General features: G+C 42.6%; 1 protein-coding gene across 4 annotated transcripts in view; it reads left to right on the forward strand.

Annotated features, from left to right (window-relative positions):
• UNC80 (unc-80 homolog, NALCN channel complex subunit) overlaps window positions 1–16,365 on the forward strand; it is a 131,095-nt gene that overhangs the window by 85,531 nt on the left and 29,199 nt on the right. For all 4 annotated transcript variants that reach the window (XM_037398225.1, XM_037398227.1, XM_037398226.1 and 1 more), the window contains exons 40-51: window positions 63–157; window positions 1,047–1,136; window positions 1,531–1,632; window positions 4,009–4,189; window positions 5,130–5,398; window positions 8,078–8,212; window positions 8,986–9,124; window positions 10,832–10,928; window positions 11,629–11,799; window positions 12,007–12,099; window positions 14,291–14,326; window positions 14,667–14,885. In XM_037398225.1, coding sequence (XP_037254122.1) covers window positions 63–157; window positions 1,047–1,136; window positions 1,531–1,632; window positions 4,009–4,189; window positions 5,130–5,398; window positions 8,078–8,212; window positions 8,986–9,124; window positions 10,832–10,928; window positions 11,629–11,799; window positions 12,007–12,099; window positions 14,291–14,326; window positions 14,667–14,885 — 1,627 coding nt within the window. The remainder of the gene's footprint in view (window positions 1–62; window positions 158–1,046; window positions 1,137–1,530; window positions 1,633–4,008; window positions 4,190–5,129; window positions 5,399–8,077; window positions 8,213–8,985; window positions 9,125–10,831; window positions 10,929–11,628; window positions 11,800–12,006; window positions 12,100–14,290; window positions 14,327–14,666; window positions 14,886–16,365) is intronic.

A 16,365-nucleotide genomic window follows, 5' to 3' on the forward strand; every position in this document is an offset into this window, starting at 1 on the left:
GTCTTTTGAAATTGAACTAATTAAGGAGGCCATGGAGACTGCAACTGCTTTTCTTCCTTTAGGTACAAAAACCCTTGTCGTGCATGGACAGAATGAGTGTGACATCCCAACTCAGTTACCAGTCCATGAGGACACACAGTTTGAGGCTCTTCTGAAGGTAAGAATGAGTTTCTCAACCAGACAAACTGCTTAATAATACATTTACTGCCATACCTGTACGCCAGCAACACATTCTGCTTGATCATCCTGTTTCGTGTTGGGAAGTTTTGCTGACAGGCATTTCTGCCTCCCTGTGAGGACAGCTTGGTTGCAATAAACAGGACACTGTATTAAAGGATAACAGAAATGCCCTGACCTCACAGACAGCCAGAACCCTACAAATGCAACTATATTTGAAGACATTGCAGCTTATTGGATATTTGCTGTATATTATGCTTTGGATAAATAGATAAATCGTTTAAAAGTTTGGCTTTTTCAACACTAAAGGCAACAGAATGATCATGGAAATGAGAGTTCAGTAGCTATGATGATATCTTGGGATCTAGGAGATGTAAGGTCAGTTCCCCCTTCTGCCAAAAACTTCCTGGATGGCCTTAACTGAGCCACATAGGAAACAGATTTGTAAAAGCCTTCAGTTTGTCCAGCTGGTGGGAATCACACATCTCAGTACTTTGAAGGACTGGAACTTCAGTGCGTCTGTGCAACAATTATCACTAAAGCTTGATAAATACATAGTATGGGAATGGAAGCTGCAATACCCATATGGCTCATATAGCCAGACAAATATGTGTGATTATGAAGACATCAAAATTCAGTAACATCAGTCTTCAGGACTGTGATATCAGCATGGCTTGATTATCACAAACATATTCATGTACTTAAAGAAAGAAAGTAAGAATCAATGCCAGAACTGTGTAACAGCCTGTCTGAGGCTTGCAGGTTTGTGCCTTTGTGCATTATTAGCTGGATATTCTTCTTTTAGATGTTGTGGTCTTTCTACAGGACAGCTAATAAGTAACAGGATGTTCTCCTTCCTTCCTTTTCAGGAGTGCTTGGAGTTTTTTAACATACCTGAAACGCAGTCTTCGCATTACTTTTTAATGGATAAGCGATGGAATCTTATTCATTACAACAAGGTAAGGCAAAGGTCAGGTTCAGATGACTTTGTTCTTTCCATTATGCCCCTTTTTAAATATCAGGGTTATCTAAAGGAGAACAAGCAGGCCATAACCACACAGAATTCTGTCCTGTGGGCACCACATCTTGGGTGTTTAGTTGTGTGTGGTGAAAGATTGGAGTCTGACAGAAGAGGGAAGATTGGAGTCCCTTGCTCTTAGGTCATTAGTGTCTAGCTTTCTTAGAAAAGAGCAAATTTCTCTTCTGTTTATGCTTTTCCATGATGCCAAACACTGTCTGAAAGCCCCTATCCAGAAGCTTCAGAAAGGGCTAAAAGACCTTTTTTTTGATTCTGTTGAGTGATGCTGTTACACTTACATTTGTTTGAAATACACTTGTTTTCTTTCCTGGCAGACCTACGTCCGTGACATTTACCCTTTCCGGAGGTCCGTTTCTCCCCAGCTCAACCTAGTGCAAATGCATCCAGAAAAGGGTCAAGAGCTCATTCAGAAGCAGGTAACTTACTGCCACCAAACAACTCTGCCCAGAAAAAAACCCTGAACCTAAATGAACCTTTTTTTTCCCTTTAAAGGCCTTCACTCACACTGCATGCAGGTAAGAGAGCTTTGCTGGGGAAGTAGCAATTGGCATAAAATCTGCCCTGGTGCCGTTGGACAGGTGTATAGTATTTTAAGAAGAGTCAAAGAACACAATGTGAACTCTCTCCCATTCTCTCCAGCCAGCTTCTTTTAGGCAGATTGTTTTGCATTCTCATATACCTGGCCAGAAGAGCTTCAGTTGCCTCAGCTTCAAAAGTTGCTTATTTCTTTCTTTTAGATTACCTCTGGCTGTGGAGCAGGATTTCTCCGTTCTACCTTCCTCTCTGTCCTCTCACTGTAGAGAATGTTACCTGTCTCTCTTCTTTGTCCTGCTCTCAGTTGCTAGTCTTTTACCATAGCTACTCCTAGGGGCAAAGCAGTAGCAACTGTTTCATCGGGGGAATATCTGTCCTCAAAAGAGCAGTCTTCCCTATCTTCCAGCCTCATGACCTGATAATCCAGCCTCATGATCCTGCTAACGTTCTGCAGATCCCAGGAGCTCTACCTTAGGAACTAAATCCTAACTAAAGTGGCAGGGCAATGCCTTTAATGTGCTGCAAACCCTTACAAGTATCATTTCTTTGGACAGTAAGATGATGGCATTGAGCTCACTCCACCTGTGGAAGCCGCATGTTCTGCTTTCCACAAAAGCAACGTTGTCTCAGTAACACAGAGTTGACTGTTTAGGGAACAGTTGCTTTAGCTGTACCTGCAAAGAATGGTAATAAGCAGGGAAAAAGAAAAAAGGAGGGGAGGGTGGGAATGTAGTTAAACAGTGTAAGTTTGGTGTTAACAGTTGTATTATTCTAGCCAAAAAACAACTTCTGTGGTTGTCTGTAGCAATGTGAGTGCAAGGGCAGGAAAATATCATCAGGAATGGTTATAAAAAGTGGGTATAAAGCTGCTTAAGATGTACTAGCAGCTAAAATAATGGAGAATACAGTTAATGATGTCTCGTGTATAGTACAGAATAGGGTAATATTTAATGTGCTGTATCTATCAGTGGGAAGTCTATAAAAATTGGAAATTTCTTGGAATAATTTTGGTTGGTTCTCTGACAGAAATTATTCTGGCTCTAGTAGATGTGCCCCACATACTACGTAAATGAGTTTGATGTGCCCTACATGACCAAAAAAAGCTTAAAATGGCCCGTCCAGTTTTGTCAGGGCATTATTTTGCATTCCGCTTTTTTCTGTTTAGAGTACATAGAGGCCAAAATATTTCTAAGGTAAAACTTAAATCAAGTATCTACCAGCCTCTCTGTAGTCATGCAGTAAGTTGCTGGACAACATCCAGCTTCAGCAGAGAAAACAGCACGTAGAGCCTACCCACAGAGCTGCAATCCATGGAAAAGTACTTTCTTTACTGTTGATTGACTGAGCACCCAATTCTAAGCTGGGTGCTCTTCAGAGCAAGGTCATAGCAACTGCAGGCCCTGGGAAGCTGAGCTTTGTCACATGGTAAGCCGCATGCTTAGAATTTTGGCTTTATCCCAGTAGCTAAGAGCTGTCGTGAAACGGCTTCCAAAGACAGTTGCTTCTACTACTGAGCATCACTCTGCCTTATGGTTACTTTTAGCATCAAAATAAAATAGCTAGCCTGACTAGCCTTATCAGTCAGAAGTTCAAAGGAGGCTGGTAGAATGGAACTTGGTTTCCCAGTCGGTGTAATCCAGTTGGTGTAATCCAGAAGCGATAATCTGAAGTGAGCAGGGCTTCACTCACATTCAGTAATGCAGAATCTGATCTGCTTTGTTTTATTGGCTACTTCTCTTTTGCAACTATACATACACTTCCTATGGCCGGACATGAGCCAATCTCAACCCAGAAGGTAGATAATATTCCAGCCTCATGTTGACTATAGTCTAAGACCTTGCAGAGAGCAACTACAACTGTATGGCTTTCAGTTTGGAGTTGGCTTGCCTCTGAACCACCTTGGGGTTCACACTGGCAAAGCTTACATTAATCTACAAAGGACCACATGTCACAGTTGCAAAGTGTTTGACAACCACTCCAAGTCCTCCACAACACTGAAATAGAAAGTGTTGCTAAAAGCTCTTTTGCAAACAGTATCCATCTTTGTGGACCTGGGCTGAAGAACAGTGGTCACACAAATTCTAACAAAAGGGTGCAGCGTTAGCCCTGTGAATTCTAACAGGATCCTCTGGGCCACGAGCGCAGCATCCCTGCCATGGAAGAGAAAGCCATAGAAGCTAACCTAGAAAAGTGCATATACATTGTAAAGAACACTTTGATCAGACTGATTCTGATCCTTGTCTCTTTTTCTCTTTCAGGTGTTCACCCGCAAGCTAGAAGAGGTGGGGCGGGTGTTATTCCTCATATCACTGACACAGAAAATCCCTACTGCCCACAAGCAGTCCCATGTATCTATGCTCCAGGAGGACCTCCTCCGCTTGCCTTCATTTCCCCGAAGTGCCATTGATGCCGAGTTCTCACTCTTCAGTGATCCCCAAGGTATGGCCCTTTGATAGCTTTCTCTGGTGGTTGTACAGGGTCCAGAAGGTTTTTGTGAGGCACTTAATTTGCCTTAGAAACACACAGGATTGTAGCATTACTGAAAGCTAATAAATCTCTTCCCAGGGAAAGCAATACATAGCTGTTGGTTTGTAAGCACAACAGCAGAAAGGGCTTTGCCCTTAGAGGTCTCCAGACAAAGCTACTTTCTTTGGATCCAAATGAGAATAAGTTATAATTATATATTAAAATCATGCATGAGGCTACAGCTAAAATACTGTGTCCAGTGGCATAACTGCACCTAGAAAGGATTCGTCAGAGCCCTTCACCACCCACCCTGAGGAAGGAAAGGACTTCCAATGAGGACTGGCAAATTCTGAAGCAGGGATATAGAAACAGCCCACTTCTTAGAAGCTTTGCTCTGAATGTCAAGTAGGGTTTCCAGCCTGACTTGTGGATTAAACAGGCCACTGTTGCAGGGTGGTAAGCACTGGCAAGTTTTGTAACAGGCCCTAAAGGCACTTGCTTTCAGAAGCATTATTGTAACTCTGCATCAATGTCCTGTAATGTCTGGGACACCTGAAGAATAAAAATTCAGCATAAATCCACACAGCCATTCAAGTTGTATGAGGCAGATGATACAGGTACAAGCTCAGATCTGCTTTCACTTTTTAAGAGGAGAATTTCCAACCAGTGGGGAGCAGACTTAATGAGCTGTGTGATATTTGTCATTCATCTTTAAGTGTGTTGCTTTAAGTGAAGGTTTACTCGAGCCCTATGGGCACTTTCAAAGTACAGGATGGGTGAAATAATTTTAAAAAGGCAGAACAATGGTCGGTGTTGTGGGATGATTCTTTGGAAGGGCCTTTGACTTCTGGGAATGTTGTGAGGCTGGCTGTGGTGGACAGAGTTGATTGCTGTTGCCTCTTCTCCCCCACAGCTGGGAAAGAGCTCTTTGGTCTGGATACTCTTCAGAAAAGCTTGTGGATTAAGCTGCTGGAGGAGATGTTCCTTGGCATGCCCAGCGAGTTCCCCTGGGGGGACGAGATCATGCTGTTCTTGAACGTCTTCAACGGTGCCCTGATCTTGCACCCTGAGGACAGTGCCTTGTTGAGGCAGTACGCTGCCACAGTCATCAACACAGCCGTGCACTTTAACCACCTCTTCTCCCTCAGCGGGTACCAGTGGGTCCTCCCCAGCATGTTGCAGGTGAGCCATTTCCATGAACAATACAAAGGAAGACTTCCGAGTGAGCACTTTGTCATAGAACTGACTGTTAAACTGCTGAGTCCTGGTGAGATCACAGATTTTGGGGGCCCCAAGAACACAACAGATCAAGGTGGGATGGCTCAGATCAGAACTCCTGAGACTACATTCCCTTTTCTTCTTGAGTACCTTTTGTCGTCTTCTTTATGTTAAGTAAATGAATGTCTGCTTCCCTTACTATGTACTTCCACATAGAAATGTGAAATTTCTGGAAAAACTTTGGACCTTGGGTCTCCCTCAGTGTTCTTTCCTCCAGGGATGGCTGAAATTTGGGGAATAGTTGAAATATCTGGATTTGCTACTTGCTGATGGAAACTAAATTATATTCACTTTTTGAAGTATGATAATTGTATTCTCTGCAATTTAAACAGCAACAGAAAAGAAGACTAAATGTTTGTGAAAAACTGTATGTGGTCTTTGCATGTGAGTGATGACAAATATTGGAAGTGTTAGAGGTGGAGTTTCTCTTTCCTTTGGGGTGTACAAACATGCCTTTTTCCTGTTGACATTTGACAAAAATCAGATACTGAAAATAAATAAAAAGTAGATACAGTTCTTTTACAGACAGAAAGATTATTTCTGCAGGGCTTGAAGACAGTATCCAAATAAGGATTTAGTATTATAATGCAAATACAGAAAAAAACTATTGTTTCTGTAAAAGAAGCAATGACTATGGCATCCTTATGCATGCTCATTTTAATATAGTTAACAGAGCACAATAACTAGGACCAGTGATGAATTTAGCTATCTAAACAAACTCTTTAGTAACTGGAAATTCTAATGTCATGCCTTGCATGGTTGGATAAGTACATATTAGATCCAGGTTTGCAATGCACAGATTTATTCATTAGAAACAAGACATTTTGAAATAAAATAACTCAATAGCTTAATTTGAAGTATTTGGCAGTATCCATTCAAAATTGTGGAGGACTCTCCCTTCATTTCCACTTGTCATATTGAGAGAAATTAGTTTTGTAATTCTTTCCTATCCTCCCTTGCCCCATACCAATTATTTTAAACTACTTAATGAAATTAATGAAATACCACTCTTAGGAGGCAAAACAGTAATTCCAAAAGAAAACCCAAGTGTTTCTGAGTTTATTTGGTTTTGCAGATCCTCACTTCTCCATTCCAGGCACTCGAGATCAGCTGATTGGTTTGTGGTCATTACAAAGAAATTCTTCTACCGCTTCTGAGCTTGAACCAACCATTAATAGCTTAATTCCTGATGCGTACATGCACGTTTCCCCACAGGCCTCTTTTTGTTATGCTTTTCTTGGTGAAATGCACGTACAGTTAATTATTTCCCGTTTGTCAAGTAAATGAGATATTGTAAGTGTAACGGGCCATGGTGATTAACTGTCCTTATAAGCTCACTAGAGGCTTCTGACTGTCTATAAGACATACCAATCTCTTCAGCCTACTAGGCTACTAAGCAGTGAATACATCTCTGCAGAGGTGTCGCACACTAACAATTTTTTAGGAACCTTCAAGAGCCCTGTGCTGTAATGCAAATTTTGCACTACCATAAAATCTCAACTTTACCTGTTGCCAGCAAATAGCAAGAAAATCCTGCATACCCCCACCCCAAACCTCCCCCAGACTCATACCAGGAGAGAAGTTCAGACAGGCTGTTGAACTGGACAGAAGGAGGACACACAGTGATGTTGTTCCTAGCAATTTATATTGTTTACATACCTGAGAAACAAATCCCACGTCTTTGGCAACACATTGGCTGCATGGTTCAGTGGCCAGCCCTGAAGGAAATGCCACTCTAAAAAACTTAAAATATGTAAAAAGTGGGCAGAATTGACAGTGTGTTGGAGGACAGGCTAGGAGTTCAAATTGTCTTGACAAACTGAGGGTGCAGTCTGAAAATAAAAGAAAAACCCAGATTATGTTGAACAGGTTGGACATACGTTAAGTCCTTACTTGTGAATAACCAGCGGCATAAATAGGAAGGGAAAGCAGCTGATTCAGTAACACTTCTGCAGGGCAGAATACTGGAGTTGTTACAGATCTGAAAATAAACATGAATCAACAGTGTCCTGTGGAAGGAAAAAAAAAATCTCTCTCAAATGCCATTCTTGGGATGACTATACAGATTGATATCTTGTGAAAGAAATGTGGAGTAATTCTGCTGCTCCAATCGGCAGCACTCCTGGCTTGAAATGTCCAGCCATGGGCACTGCACAAAAAACATCAGTTAACTGGAAAGACTGCAGACTGGAACAGGGATGTACATCTAGAAAACATGTCATGTGAGAAAGGACTGAAAGAGCTGGGACTTGCCTAACTGAAAAAGGTGAAGACTGAGGAAGAAAGCACTACTTTCAAACAAGTGCTTCTAGGAAGGAGAGGGAAGGAATCTATCTCTGATACATAGGACAAAAAATAATGGACTAAAGCTGTGACAAGGTTCAAGCGTGACAAGCAAAACTTTTTTTTAAGGATAGTTTGTCCCTGAAATGCATTGCCGGGGGGGTGGTCAAGCCTCCACCTTTAAAAACGTTAGGCAAACATATGGGGAATGACAAGGCCATAGTTGATTCGATCTGGCGTCAGGAGATAGAGAGCCCTTCCACTGGAGTAGTATTTCCATGTCCTTTTTTATTTGCTCAGGTATACGCCGACTATGAGAGCAACCCACAGTTACGCCAAGCGATTGAGTTTGCATGCCGCCAGTTCTACGTTCTGCATCGCAAGCCCTTTATTCTGCAGCTGTTTGCAAGTGTGGCCCCTCTCCTGGAGTTCCCTGTGAGTAAAAGCTGTTCCCCAGTCTCAGTGTGGGGAAGCCTGTGTATGCAGCCAGACCCTCATCAGAGATAACAAAGAGAAAACAGCTGGAGCAGCAGCACAGTTCTTACTGAACACGTCCTTACTTGCACATGGTGCTGCACAGAGCCATGTCTTGAACTTATTTCTGCGTGCTTTTGTTCATCAATTGATTGAGCAGGATGCTGAGGTAATAATGGGTCACTGGTATCCAGGCTAGTAAACGTGGTTTCACTTTAAAGTCCTGTGTATAAATAGGTTATAAAAGGACAATAATTATTTGCAACTCTTTAAATGCAAATCCTTTCTTAGAATCCAGCAATGGGAACTAAAATTTTAATGCCAAGTTTCAGTACATGTGAACTATAAGACTGGATTAGCTATGCTTTGGAATATTCACTAATTACTTCTTAACATTTTAGTGAGTTAGAACAAGTTAATGAAACTTGAATTTTAAATGGGACTGCCAAATATGACTGCATATACACTGTAAACACACACAGCTTTCTCCTTCCCACGACAGCAAAGATCTGGTTTTTCTGGAAAGTAAAGCTGTGTGCAGTTTTTAGATCATGCTTCCACCGTTGCACCAATCCATTGAGTCAGGCAAGGCTTATCGTTTGACAGCAGTAAGCTCTCGAACTCCATGTAGGCCCTTTGCTAAAAAAAAAGGTTGCCCACACCTCCAGGTAAAGATGCCTGGGATGCACAAAAGCCCTCAGAAAACCAACCACGGATGTCTGTTGTTGAAACAGGATGCTACAAACAATGGGACCAGCAAAGGAGTGTCAGCTCAGTGCCTGTTTGACCTGCTGCAGTCTTTAGAGGGAGATACTCCAGACATTTTGGACATCTTAGAGCTGGTGAAAGCAGAAAAGCCTCTCAAGTCACTAGGTAACAGCAAAGCACCCTTTATTCAGTGATTCTGGTTTGTTGTTTATTGATTCAACATGCATTTGATGCAGCATGATTTGTTCAGGGCCCTTTTCTTCTCCCAGAATGCTGTCCTAACAGTTTCTTATGCCTCATGAGGCTTTTCTCATGAGGCTTTATCACCACTATCCTTTTGATATTTTCTGCAGGAGGGGAATTATTAATTTATTTTATTCTAAAGCTACTTTTTCTGCATTGAGACTGCTAGTGTGAGACTAGCCCCTGGCATTTTGAATTTTATCATGTGTGGGTGAAGAATAAAGATGCCTAATAAACTGTATCATGCTGACAAGATCAGTGTCATCCTCTCCACTGCTCCATGTGGGCAGGAAACAAAAGCATCCTCTCCCGTGGGCAGACTATGACTAGTAAATGATGGATGCCATTCAGACATTCAGCAGTGCTGAGCTGTAGGGGGTGTGTTGATTTATCACAAAGCAGAATATATACGGCTGTATGATGTATCCAGGGTACTATAACTCTTGATAGTTATATGTGCAATGTGGCATTTAAGAATTTGGCTGCTTTGTGATTTGCAGGGAAGTAATTTTTGCTGATTTTTATAAGGATCTTTAACTTATTTTCCTAATTTGCATTTCCCTTAAATAATACTTCTTTTGATGAACCGTGAAGCCTGTCTAGCCTTAGAGCTAAAGCTTTCTTATATACTGGGATTTTACAATGCTGCACAATTCTATCACAAGTTATAATAAAAATGGTACAAAATATCACAAGTTATAATAAAAATGATACAAAATAAGATATTTCTTCCTCTTTGTGGACTGTAGTAAACGTTACATAAAATATTTAGGTTTTCTGTGGAGGGTTATTTGAAGGCATCTCTGAAAATTCCGAAGTGTGTGTTGATGAGACTGTGGATGAGTATGTTGTGTACCTGGTATTTTTTATATGAAGATCAGAATTGTCTAAAGCATCTGACTTCCACGTTCCATTGTTCATAGTCATTTACATGCTTTGGGACCTTAACTTTGACTTGGGCTTCTATATATCAAAGTCACTTCTAAAAATGGGACTATAGTTGTATTACAAATATTGTTCTTTGGATACTTTAGTTTCTTGGTGCCTGGCACTAATTATCCCCAAAGTAATATTTGTAGCATGGGACTTAAATGCTTTTGAAATTTTTTTCTCAAATCACTAGCAAACCAGACCCACTCTTGTGCTGGTGCCCATGTGGCTGCCAGCATAGAAGGGGCTTGATTTTTCAGAAGTAGGACTATCTTCTGCCATCTGTGGTGTATCAGCATAATTTTTAGTGTGGTGGAAACATCTAGGAAAAAGTGGAGGGAGCATAAAAAATGTCATTAAGTTGACATGTGTTCTTGTCATGTATGAGCTTAAGATTTTGCTTGTGATGAGTGATGTTTGAAATGGGACTCCAGTGGCAGCTGCAGGCCTTATGCTCAGCATAGTTGACCTACTGAGAACTGTTTCTCACCTACTGGGTTCTTGGATGGCGGGGTGCAAGTGGGAGTGTAACATATGTTTCCTTTATATAGACAGATTTTTGTCAAAAATCAAGAGCTTATTGGGGATTGTTAACGTGAGAAGCAAGCAATTGAAGAGGGAGAAAAAGAAAGAGTGTGCTAGCTCCTTTCATATTCGCTGTTTGTGTGATAGTATTCTCATACTGCTTTACTCCCTTAGATTTCTGCTATGGGAACGAAGACTTGACCTTTTCAATCAGTGAAGCCATCAAGCTGTGTGTGACGGTGGTGGCCTATGCTCCTGAATCATTCAGAAGGTGCTGATCTGTTTTCTTGGTTTGTGCAGACTCAGAAAAAGCATAAAAGCTGTGTATAGCATGCGAAAGCAAGGCTGACAAACGGAGGCAGAGGACATAGCAATGCATTCCAAGCACAGGGCTTCTCTGTGAGGCCAAACCTCTGCCTGTTGATACCTTTCCTAGGGCACTTGGCTCCAAATTCTGCCAGCCACTGGCTGCAGCACTAAGCTGGATGGCAACCTGAGCAGCAACACATAAGCCGTACTTCCAATGTGGAGATCACGCTGTGTCCTGCAGGTTTCTGTTTTCAGAGAAGCAATGGAGAGGGAGCTGGAGAGGGACAAAGGGGTAGCTGGAAAGAACAGGAAGATGCAGAAAGAGGGGAGGTGGACTGCTAAAGCAAAAAGATTAGTTTCCAAGAGGGAACCAGAGAGGAAAGGAGTCTTTGGAAGGGAAAATGAATGAAGGCAAATGGATGACATGTTCAGAAGATATACCCAGAAGTTTAGGTTATTGTTTCATATATCAGCTGATTTCCCCCCTGAAGTCCCTGACTCAAGAGTTTCTTTGTCCCAGGACTCCTTATCTAGTAAGAAGCAGTGAAATCACAAGGCTAGTGAGAGATCCAAGGGTCTTCAGATAGAAGCTTAAGCCTCTGCCTGATGGGAGTTTCAGGACCGACAAAATTAAACAGACCAAGTATTGGTTATTTTTCCAGCCTCCAGATGCTGATGGTCTTGGAAGCGCTGGTTCCCTGTTACTTGCAGAAACTGAAGAGACAAACCTCTCAAGTGGAGACTGTGACAGCAGCCCGTGAGGAGATTGCTGCTATGGCTGCCCTTGCCACCTCTTTGCAGGCCCTCTTGTACAGTGTAGAAGTTCTCACCAGGTAACCCACATGGTTCCAAGGTCTGAGTCTGCGTTTGGTTATGAGTGTGGGGAGAGGCAGTGCACTGGAGGTCACGATACGCAGCTTAGCTTGAATAATGGTTGAGTTTTAGACATGGTAAAATTAGCGCCAAATTTCACCAGATCACAAGCAGAATTTCAGTGCAACTGTTAGTCTTTAGTGTGCTATTCACCTTCCCTTTGCCAGGCCTATGACAGCCCCACAGATGAGTCGATGTGACCAAGGCCATAAAGGGACCACAACAGCAAACCACACCATGTCAGCAGGTGTGAACACCAGGTAAGTCAGTGAGCTTTTCTGTCTTTCTCATTTTTCTGAACAGGTTTTTGTTTGTTTGTTTGTTTTTTTCTTGATTGGTTGGGGGGGGGGGGGGGGATGTTAGGTAAGGTAACATCTTCATCTTATTGCTCAGAGTGCTTGGAGCACTTCCTCAGCTGTCCAAGGAACTGCTCTAGGTACTGTGAGAGAAAATAGTTGGATAAAAAGAGCATACAGCCCAGGACCAAAATCCCCAAGACTAGAATTTCTAGTTTAAAACCATGGGACTACATAGAAGACCAGGATATCAAAATGGAGGACATGCCATCTTGTTTCCCTTTTCACACTCTAGAAGCATACTGACAAAACAGCTGCGTCCCTCAGTTCTCTGCGTTGCCTTCTTCTGAGCCCACTGTCAAAGCAACCACTGGGCGGAGCCCACTTGGATAGCAGAAGGGTCAGATTCCCTCTGGCTTTTTTCTGAAAGACTGAACAGCAGTACAAGCTCAAACTGAATGCCGTTTGGGATTCACAGAGACTAGCACCTCCTCCAGTTTTTCTTCTGTTTCCTGATCACTTTTACTTTTCCTACAGTCCCTTTCCGTCATCTTTGCCTCCACGTTGGTCTGGATTTTTTTGCAGTTACAGACAGCAAAGGAATGGGTGGCAGAGGATTTGAGAGAAAGGGAAGAATGACTGGGAATACTTTTGTTCTTAGAAAAAAAAACACAAAAAGCTCACATAAAAACCTCACATGGAAGGAGGAAGTAAGGAAAGAGATGGCACCAGCAGAATGTAATACTGCTCCCTGGCCATACTGGCCATCCCAGTTAGGCTGCTGTGAATTAGGCGAGGCCACTGGACAATTTACTCAGTCATAGGGCAAGGGTTTAAGAAATCTTGCTACAAAATCCACCCACAAGCACTTGGGATTATGAAGGTGTTCTTTGCAGTACTGATTACTGTTCTGGGCAGCCCTGCCTTCTCCTGGCCAGGCTATGCCTTACTGTGCTTAAAGTTGAATGTTTGTGCGGACTTAGGAAGGGAATTTTCCCCTAGCAAAAGCTGGAGTAGCTGTTCTTCCAGAGCAGAGTATTTACTCTGGATTTCTCATTTGAGTCTGTGCACACCCAATAGTCTAGTACAATACTGTGCACCATATAAGACGGAAAATCAGGAACGCTCTCCTGGCAAAGCATGCTTTCCAAGTTACTCCCTGTCTTTTTTTTTTTATATTGAAGAGAGATAGAAATCAGTCTCTGCATGGATCATCAAAGAGCTATTATGACAATTTATAGATGTGTAGTGTAGAAATCTTGGTTGCTAACTCTTGGAATCAGTCTGTTATTCTTTAAGACCAATTCAGGCATCGATGAAACATAGCTCTGAATTTCTATCCCGGATCTGAGAAGCAGATAAACCCCTTCATGCTCAAGTCTGAAGTGGATATATGCCATTTACTTCCATTGCAAGATTGCCCGGTCTAAGGTAAATAAGGTGTAATGGAAAGTAGTGCTCTATTATTTGTCTGCTGATTTTGGAGAGCAGTTAATATGTATCTGCTGACAGGCAATGTAGAAACTCCTGATGCTGTGTGACTCAGACATCTTGGTTTACATTTCCAGATCTTTCTGGTTATCAGTCGTTCAGTCTCTGATCCAAAATATTTTTGCACTGCTCCAGGTTTCCTGCCCTTGTTTCTTCTGTTGTGTTACCATTGCAACAGACATCTGCTAGCAACAGCAGGAATCTTGTGATGGTAGAATGGTCGCTGTTCCAGCCTAGGACGTGTTAGCCAAGCGGTGCAGGGTTTGTTAATGCTTTCTCAACAAGAAGTGGCAAGAGAAAATGACAATAAAACAAAAAAAAACACTCACTAGGTGAGCTCTGGCTTCTTGGAACAGACTGAGCACTGGGGTGAAAATCACTAAGAGAAATTGCTCGAAAGAGAGCTATGGTTTTTAAGCCTGAATTTTTCCTTTTGTGACAAGGGCAGTAACTATAGGCATCTCTAGTTTTCTGCCAGTTGGGAGGTAAAGGCTATTCAGTGTGGTTGCTCACTGCATGCAGCCATTGTTCCAGTGACACCAGATACCATCCTGCCCATGGTGAGTATCTATCTGGGCTAGAACAGGGTTGCCTTCTTTCAGAAAGGCACAGTTTAGGCACTACTAAGTTGCTGTTTACAATTGCACTGTTTCTGTTTTTCCAGGTACCCAGAACAGGGAGCCAAACTACACTTTATCAGGTACGTAAATTCTTCACCCAGTCTTCCTTGACATGTGATGGACTGTTCCCCAGCAGTTTCCAGGTTCACTGAGTCCCACCCACTGTTTCTGTGACAGGCAGCCTTTTCTCAGGGGAGGGTAGCAAAGGATAGTTCATATCGAAATTATCTGTATTTTTAGCATGAGTTTGCAGACTATAATTTGCCCTTTTTTTTTTTTTATTGCAGGTGCATCTCTCTTTCTTTTCATTTGCAGTAGAAAACGTGTTGCAAAACCAAGTTGGAGAGGTTGTTATAATCTGCCTCTGCTGTTCCACTGCCTATAACACTTCCTACTTTTTCCTCATTTTATATCCTCCAGGGAGAACCTTCACTTACTGGAAGAGGGCCAGGGTCTTCCCCGAGAGGAGCTAGATGAACGAATTGCCAGGGAGGAGTTCAGGAGACCGCGGGAGTCGTTGCTGAATATCTGCACAGAGTTTTACAAGCACTGTGGTCCAAGGCTGAAGATTTTGCAGAACCTGGCTGGTGAGCCCCGAGTCACTTCTCTGGAGCTGCTGGATGTGAAGTCCCACATGAGGTATTCCACAGGCATTCTGCTTTTACTTGTTCATTTCAGGGGGATTCCTTTCTTTTAGCTCTTCATTTTTCGTAATAGCAGATGGAATCACTTTTTGGTACTGCAGTTGCGTGTTGCTGTCTGAAACATGCAGAGCTTGTTTTGGATGTTGGATGTTCCTTGGATCATACCTTATGCTACTTGTGTAAAAGAAAGGTTTCATATGTTCTCCTCTGGTCTCATTTAGACCCCCACCTCCAGTGGCTGAAATAGCTCCCTGGCAGCCCATCTGATACATCAGAATAAATTGCAGCAAGGAGCAGAGCTGATAAGGCTGCCTCTGCGAGGCAAGGGGTGGGGAAGCTGCCTGGCTGGCTGACTACGACCTTTATCCTCCCCTGTGACACTGTGCATCAGAACCAGCTGCTAACGAGCAAGAAAGGCAGAGCAACCACTGTACTGCATAAATGCCTGAAATATGGGGGAGGCTGGGGCAAAAGGCATTTAGGACCACCACCTCAGTGTGTGATACAGCAGCTGCATATCTTTTAATAAGGTGCAGCACTGAGTCCAGCTTGCTGATTAGATGCTCACTGCAAACCATTCCATGTGATGCTGGCCTAGAAGTTGGGGGTATGGCTTTCTAAGCACTTTGGACATGATTCTCCCCTCTGTGTTCGCTCATGTGTTTGTTCATGGTAAACACAAAATAGCATTAAGTTGCTACTGAGACGTTTGCCCAGGTGTAAATGACAGCAAAAACTGGGACAAGAGGGAATGGACCTGATTCCGTTTTCAGTTTTTCATTCATTTTCAGGGAAACCCCTTTCTGATGTAGTATTCCCTCAGGAAGCATAATCTCATTAGATTTGTTTCATGGTAAGGTGTGTCACCATGAAAACAGCACAGATATTCTCCAAGTGAGCCACAGTTAGCAGTGTTCTGACTGGCACCTGTCAGAAAGAAAACTGGGATTAATATGAAGCAGTTCTAGTGCATCCCTTGGCAGGGGTCACAGGGAGACAGGTATCCGAATTCTGAAATCTGAATGGCAGAGAAATACTTCAAGATCATTCTTTGAATACAGAATAGCTTAATACCAAAAGGCACTTTTTTATGGCCTAAGCCAAACGGTGCCCAGTAGAGTATTAAAGTAAATAGGAAAGATAGCAAAGTTATCTTAAGCTGTTTGGGATGGGCCTCAAAAGTGAATCACAACCACCTTAAAAGGAATTTATGTTGCTCCCTGAACCCCAAGAGGCCTGTGAATTATTCCTCTCTTTGAGTGCTATACTTTTTTCCTCAGGAATACCCTGTAAAGTAAGATGAAGGGTGACAGATACTAGCAATGCACTGAACTAGCTCTCTTCCTGCCCTTGGATCAAGGAAAACCCTCTAAAAGCCCTTCTACCTTTTGCATGCATGCTTTGAAAAAAATGGCAAAGCTCCTTAGCTGGCAGATTCTGTCACCATCAGAGATCGTTGGAATCGGGCTGTCTCT

The sequence above is a fragment of the Falco rusticolus genome, chromosome 8, assembly GCF_015220075.1.
Source record: "Falco rusticolus isolate bFalRus1 chromosome 8, bFalRus1.pri, whole genome shotgun sequence".
Taxonomy (NCBI): domain Eukaryota; kingdom Metazoa; phylum Chordata; class Aves; order Falconiformes; family Falconidae; genus Falco; species Falco rusticolus.